Raw genomic sequence first — 7500 nt, forward strand, 5'->3', positions numbered from 1 at the left:
AGAAACATGAAGACATGACGGAGTGAGACGAGACACTCTTCAGCAGGGTTTACTAAAGATGTGAAAACACACATTCACTGACTGACACTCGCGTCCTCTTTAGTGCTCAAAGCCTGTGAGCTGAGAACAAACTCAGTCGACCAAAGACAAATATATAAACCAACACACACGTTTCTCCAAAGACTTGATTCATCGCCACGATCCAGAGCGGAAAATCACTGTGAGAGGCAGAAGAAAGAAATTACTCAGTGCTGATAAACACCAAGATTTAATGATCTAAGAAAAACTGCCAAGAGTAGGTCATTTTTGCACCAAATTAAATTTAATATGAAATTATATGTTGCATTAAAAATTATGCCTGTTTTTAGGACCATTAAGAGTTTTCACACTGGCATTAAATTATCATTACCGTAAGGGGAGAATTATATATTTTTTTATATCAATTTGATATTACAAACAAACTATATAATATATATATATAATCTCATTTTTTATTGCAATGCTAAAAAAAAAATTATGCATGGAATTAGTGATGCCTTTAATTTATGCTGATAAAAAAATGTAAAAAATTATTTCATTATGAAAATTATATTATTTTTTATATCAATCTGATATAACAAACTATATATATATATTCTCATCTTTATTATTGTAATGCAAAAAAAATTTGTATACATGGTATTTGCACTGCCTTTAATTGATGCTGATATAAAAATATAAAAAATAATTGCATTATAAAAAAATGTCACAATGCAAAAATCTTAATGGTTCTAAAAATTGGCTTCATTTTCTTTATATTATATATATATATAATGTTTTTCCTTTTTGATTTTAGATTGAAACATGACCTCATGCTCATTTAATATTTACATGAGACAACCACAGGTATTGAAATATTAAATATTTCAACACAAAGTATAATAAGTATTTACAGTCTAGGATTTGACCAGTTAATCGTGGGTTATAATGACTGGTTAGCGTATGGATCATTCAGCCGGCTTTTATGGTTTTCTTTGACATAATTATCTCGGATTGCACTATAACTCAGAGCAAGATTAAACACAGATTTGACATTTATGAACTGGAAAAACTGTAAAATTGTCTGATAATGACAGACATAGAAACCTCAAACTTTCACCTTCTTTTCAGCACGAGCTGTTCAACAAACACGCATCAAATATTTGCACCAAATGCTGGTCATGTTGCAATACTATCATAAAGTGTCCTTTTGAGAAAGAAATAAGGAAAGCTGGAATCCATAAGCATAAAGTGTGTTATATGAGTTGCACTGAATACATGCAAAACGGTGCTTCATTCACTTATTACTCGACTTTTCTTCTTCATATATGCTGAGTTTACCTGTAAACACGGACCAAAAGCTTCTTGCACACGAGAATCATGCAGTATTTTCACCAGTGTTATTTTTATACAAAATTTTTAAGCTTTGTTGAAATGTTAATACATAATCTTTGTAATAAAGTTGTACATATTTAAAAAAAAAAAAAAAAAAAAAAAAAAAAACGGTCGCTGGAGTTTTTTATTGTGCTTCTCAAAGCTATAATGGTTTTCTCTAAAAGTCAAATCTCAAGAAACACAATATTTGTAATGAGAGAAAAATGCAGTGTCATGCTTATTCATCACACAGATCATAAATCCAACAGACGCTGGACTCAAACCACCAGTCATTTCTTTTTACTGTAATGATTTCTTTCTAATGACTTGAAATGAGTGGCGTTGAGTTGAGGCAAGTGTCACTTTACCGTGGTAATGGTGGTGGGGGGGTCCCGTTTACACTACTGACTCAAAACGGCACAGATTTCAGGCCTCCACCTAAACACTCAACGGTGTGGTTAAGGTCAGATGGTCTGCAAACGGATGTTGTTTTACATTTTTATAACATTTAGTTCTATAATGGTCTCTGGGTTCAGAGATGTTGCTCATCTGCGTCTCTGAGAGAAACAGAAGTGCCTCAAAAGTGTAAATAAAGCAATTTCAACTCTCTTTATAAGTTGTACAAGTTTCAGTTTAAAGTCAGTTTAATGTAATCTAAGTTGAAATGACTTGACAGCCAATTAGATTATACTTAATTTACTTAAAGTCCCCCTGTAGTCAATCATTTTATTTCTTAAAACTCATCTTTGATCACCAAAATTACATATTTAAAAGTTTTTTCATTGAAAAATAAAGTCTTCATGTCTTAAAATATTTTGACTGTAACTCGACACCCTTGCCTCATTTTAGTCAGCTGCAAATATGGCTTGACCCCCCAAAAATTCTAACAAAAGGTTTCTCAGTGGTTTACAGTAGTATCAGATGTACTTAAAAACATACTAAAAGTTTACCAAAGTTTGACTCCAAGAAAGGCCCCATTTTCAAAATGGCGGCCGTCGGGACCCTTAAAATGACCATTACTCCTTTGTATTCCTCCTACACCAGGAATACTGGTGCCTGATACATGTTTGGGCCATGTAATATTCTAATTAACATATTTGCATGATAGATAAGTGATTACAAGCACAATTATATATTAAAGCAATTGGTTACAAGCATATTTATGCGAAAAATAAGTAAAATTTCCCTTAAGGCGAGACACTACAGGTGAATAGGGTAAAAAATTTTACTAGCAGATATCACCATGAAACTTTCCCAGTTGATTGTCTACATTAAGATGAGAAAAAAATGTATTACAAGTTTTCTGTAATTTAATGTTTAAATATGCAAATTAGTCATTATCTAATTAAATATGCGCTTATTTGCATATATATCATTACGGTGTATGTGATGACAGGGTGCAGGGTGCTCCAGCAATCGCGGAGCAGTGGGATGATTTAGAACACCAACTTTTGTTGAATTTATGAGAAATCTACAGACGCAAACAGACAAAGTGTAGTAAAATAAAGACCTAAATGTGTATTTCAGACTCTTTTTCGCCACAAGTCTGAAAGAAGACATGTTATTGAAGACAAATATCCCAAAATCTCAAAATTGACCAGTGAAAAAAATAACTATGCTTTTGCCTGCCGTGTCTCGCCTTAAGTAATTGCATATTTCTCCTTTCTCATATCGTTTTGCCTAGTGTTGGTGGTTTCTGTGGTTCATAACCATTCTTTTGATTCCAATAAAGAATAAATTCATTAGAACTGTGTGGTACTGTCAAATTAGTCAAAACAGGGCTGCCACGTGAAGGCATGTGATGATTGTCTGAACCCGTATAGAATCACACCAATTCATTGGCTGATGGCGCGGGCGCCTCCTCAGTGGCGCAACGTGAGAGCGGAATGACGCGGACAAAACTTTGGTGACATAACCAGGTCTAGGCCATAGAAACACCTTCACAAGACCTGGGGCAAACTCCATACAAGGCTCACTCACAGAAAGAGCCTGCAGATCCCCCACGCGCTTGAGAGAGGCCAACGCTAACAAAAGTGCCACCTTGAGAGTCAGAATCCGGTCCGGAGCTGACTCCAAGGGTTCAGAGGAAGGCTCTAATAGCCCCTCCAGAACAACTGATAAATCCCAGGTGGGGACACTAATAGGACGTGCAGGCCTCAAGTGTCTAACTCCACGCTTAAACAAGGAGACCAGACAGTGTTTACCTAAGGGGACCTCATCTGACTCCCGATAGGCAGCGATAGCTGACATAAACTCTCAAGGTAGTTGCAGCCACTCCAGCCACAAATTTATCCTGCAGGAATTCCAGCACTGAACCGACCGGGCAGCTGACAGGGTCCACTGCATGAGCCGAACACCAAGACTCAAAAACCTTGCACTTAGAGAAATACAGCAGTCTAGTAGAAGGCGCACGAGCGTTATCAATGGTCTTCCAAACATCAGCGGGAAGACCAGACGCCACTGTCGCTAGCGATGGCCTCTTATCGCCCACAGCCTCCATATCTCGGGTAAAGGATGCCAATTCCTGCCCTGGAGCTGAGACAGCAGATCTCTCCTGATAGGAATCTACCAAGGGGACTCAGTTCCGAGAACCACGTCTAGGATGTCCAGAATGGGGCTACCAGAAGGAGGCGGATCCCACACTCCCTCACTCTGCAAAGGACTGCAGGGATTTGCTTACAGTCTCATACATACAGTCTCAACTCCAGCCACGGATGAGCGAGGGCATCTATCCACAGAGGTGTCGGATGAGCTGAGACAGGGAAAACCATAGGGGGCACTGTGTCGAGCTCTGCGATGCAAAGAGGTCCGCCTCGCCAAACATGCTCCAAATTAGAGCCACTGTTTAGCAGTGCAACATCCATTCCCCCGACTTCTGTCTCGACAGAAAGTCTGCTGCGATGTTCAGGTCCCCTGGAACGTGAACTGCTCTCAGCGAAATAAACTTGTCTTGAGCCCAAAGGAGGAGGATGCCTGTCGAGGGTGCGCGACCACGAGCCCCCCTGGCGATTTACATGGGACACCACTGCCATGTTGGCCGTCCTGACAATGACATGAGTCCATCAGGGCTGGGAGAAATTGATCCAGGGCCAGAGAGACAGCTTGCAACTTGAGGCAATTTATGTGCCATGAGAGAAGCTCGCCCGTCCAAACATCGTACGCCGGTCTGCCCTCGAAGACCGCACCCAAACAAGTCAAAGAGGCGTCCGTCGTGACAACCTGCCAACGGCAAACTACACCCATCTTGACCCCCTGAAGTAAAAAGGGGGAGTCTTTCCACCTCCAAAGAGTGTGAAGGCAACTGCGCGACACTCTCAGCAGACCAAGAAGGGCGGATGCCCCTGAGTTTCATCCAGCACAGGAATGGTCTCATATGAGGGAGACCCAAGGGCAGCACAGGAGAGGCTGCTGCCATGAGCCCCAGAAGCCTGCGACATATGCCCACCGCTACATGATGGCCGAGCCTGAAATGGGCAAAGCACGCACGGAGACTGGAAACTCGAGCAGGGGCCAGACGGGCCTGCATCGAGAGAGAATGGAGTTGGACACCCAGGAAAGTGGTCTGCTGAGGAGTTAAGACATTCTTCTGAGCATTCAACCTGAGACCAAGAGACCGGAGGTGGTGGAGAATAACGTCCCTGTGACGAAACACCAACTCTCTGGAATGAGCCAGAATGAGCTAGTCGTCTAGATAATTTAGTACACGGATGCCCTGGAGCCTCAAGGGGGCCAGAGCTGCATCCATGCACTTGGAGAATGTCCGCGGAGCCAAAGCTGGACCAAATGGAAGGCCCCGATTCTGATACGCCTTTCCCCCAAAGGCGTATCTAACCTGAGGTTTAGTATAATGCCACCTTTATACTCAAAAACATCTATAGAGGATGTATTACATATGTATTACCTTATTCAAATTGAAATGAGTGACCATTTTAGAGGGTTCACACACAGGCCTCTGTTCGGGCTAATTCAGAGTTGTTTATGATCAAAGTTATACAACTCCAATTTAAGTTACTTTTGGGTGCAGTAACTTTTACATTGAATGGCAAGTCTGTGTTTTAGCAAAAAAAGGGTATGTGTCCAAAAACACGTACTGAGTAGGAGTTACATGACATAGGCTAAATCGTTTACATCTCTGGTTCACCCCAAACAAAGATAAAACCTTACAGTTATCTCACAAAATCATGTATTCCATAAGTATGTAATCATGTCAGTGCAGTTTAGACAAGTCCAATGGATTCATAGACCCAGAAAACATGGGTAAGACACCAAGATTACTTGGCTAGGTCAAATAATGAAGGAGTTAGGATATTTTAAGGGCTTCCTGCCCATCTTGGACGCCATCTTGGAAATTACACCTTTCTGGTGGTCAAATTTTGGTAAACTTTTAGTATGTTATTAAGGACACCTAATACCACAAAAAACAGCTGAGAAACCTTTTGTTAGAATTTTTTTTAGGGTTAGGTGTTTTTTTTCCATATATGCAGCCGCCTATTTAGTATTCGCGGTTCTATGAATATGCAAATGAGCCCAGCCTCCACTCACTCACTCAGCTCAGAGATCCACTGGTTGACGATCATACGTTGATCTGATTGGTTACAAGGTAGTTTGTGACGTCAGAAACACCAGCGATTTCAAAGTGTGTTTTTGAGACTGTCTTTGGTTCACTGCAGTTTTAAGGAGGAAATACTCAGCAATGGTGTCGACTTATGAATTTACACATGGTTTGTCTTAAAGCATATTAAAAACACCACATAGACACATAAACAACATTAAAACCTGGATTTTCACCACAGGGGGACTTTTATTTAAGGCAGCAGATGAACTTAAATGCACACTGTAAAAGTTGCGCACTTAAATTTTTAGGTACAATCGACTTGGATGTTGAGGTAATTACAACTTAAATTACCTGTTGAATTAGTTTAATCTTGTAGTACCATTTATAAAAAAGTTGAAATTGCTTGACTTATTTTGGTGAGTTAAAGCAATGTAAAAACATATGTTGTCATAACTTATTGATCATATAATGTTTTACAGTGTACACTTTAACTTTTTTGGTTCAAAATGAATAAATAATGAGTCCCTTCATCAAAAATGTGTTTCGTCTCACCCTGATTCACTATGGTAAGCCTATTATAATGTTGTGTTGCGGACAGCTCGGAATTTTGATTTTTCCAACCTCGTTCTTGGAAATAACTTCTGGAACATTCGACCTGTGAACTCGCCAACTCGGGCTAGCCTACATCACCAATCAACCACAACCTCAGGGAGACATTTGACGTTAAAAAGTTTATGTAGCCTAATAATACCTTCGTTTTTGCTTTTCGTCAGCTATTTTCAAAGCAATTGTATGTAGTTTTTATTCAGTTTTTGCCATAATTGACACAAAAACAAGACTTGTGTCGTGGCGACATCATGTGGTCAACAACGAGAAGTGTGATTGGCTGGAATTCTCCGAGGATCTGAAGTGGGACATTTAATTTGGGATATTTGGGATATCCTCGTCTGGAACGCAGCATGAGTGTTTATATTTCATTTAGACTGAGAAATGATTCGCTGGAAATTGCGTACACACCTGGACCTGGGACTGACCCGTGCGCATCTCGTCATATCCGTAAATAGAGAAAAGTTGCTCCGGCAGTTTTGGCTTTTCTAAGATGGCGAGAACTGAGGGATTTGAAATGTTGTAAAAGCGACGCGGAGATGATGGTGTTATTATTACTCAACAGGTGAGTAAAGTGTTTTATTGAACAGATGATTTGTCTCTAACAGAGTTAATAGTGAAGATCATTTCATTATAGTTGTTTTAGCACTGTTCTAGAATTTATTTAAGGAAGTACCGTGTCTTTTAATGGGTAAAGCTACACATCTTCAGCTAGTCATCTTGAGATAATTTCCATCGAAACTGGTTATATCTTTGAAGCCTGGCAGTGAATGTTTTATAAACCGTAGAATAGGCCTAATCATATTCATCCGCACAGTCACGCAGAGCCGAAGCACAACCAAAACAACGTTCTTCCGCAAAATACATGGTTTTGTAAACCGCTATAAATCCAAAAGATACATAATGTAACGTTAAATAGCTGGAATCTTTTTACAGTGCAGTAAACT

General features: G+C 39.8%; 1 protein-coding gene and 1 long non-coding RNA gene across 4 annotated transcripts in view; both read left to right on the top strand.

Annotated features, from left to right (window-relative positions):
- LOC309474070 (zinc finger E-box-binding homeobox 1) overlaps positions 1–2631 on the top strand; it is a 48959-nt gene extending 46328 nt beyond the window's left edge. Inside the window, exon 10 of one of the 3 annotated variants that reach the window (XM_082136374.1) lies at positions 1–2631. This exon is cut by the window's left edge and continues 399 nt beyond it. In XM_082136374.1, the coding sequence (XP_081992500.1) occupies positions 1–26 (26 nt within the window). In that variant the 3' untranslated portion in view covers positions 27–2631. The other 2 variants (XM_082136375.1, XM_082136376.1) reach the window with 2 other exon arrangements.
- Positions 2632–4270: 1639 nt separating this feature from the next.
- Positions 4271–7500, top strand: part of LOC309474211 — a 6046-nt gene continuing 2816 nt past the window's right edge. Inside the window, exons 1-2 of the long non-coding RNA XR_014197247.1 lie at positions 4271–5379; positions 5417–7500. The exon at positions 5417–7500 is cut by the window's right edge and continues 2816 nt beyond it. This is a non-coding gene — a long non-coding RNA (uncharacterized lncRNA). The remainder of the gene's footprint in view (positions 5380–5416) is intronic.

The sequence above is a fragment of the Leuciscus leuciscus genome (assembly GCF_965113295.1).
Source record: "Leuciscus leuciscus genome assembly, chromosome: 14".
Classification (NCBI taxonomy): domain Eukaryota; kingdom Metazoa; phylum Chordata; class Actinopteri; order Cypriniformes; family Leuciscidae; genus Leuciscus; species Leuciscus leuciscus.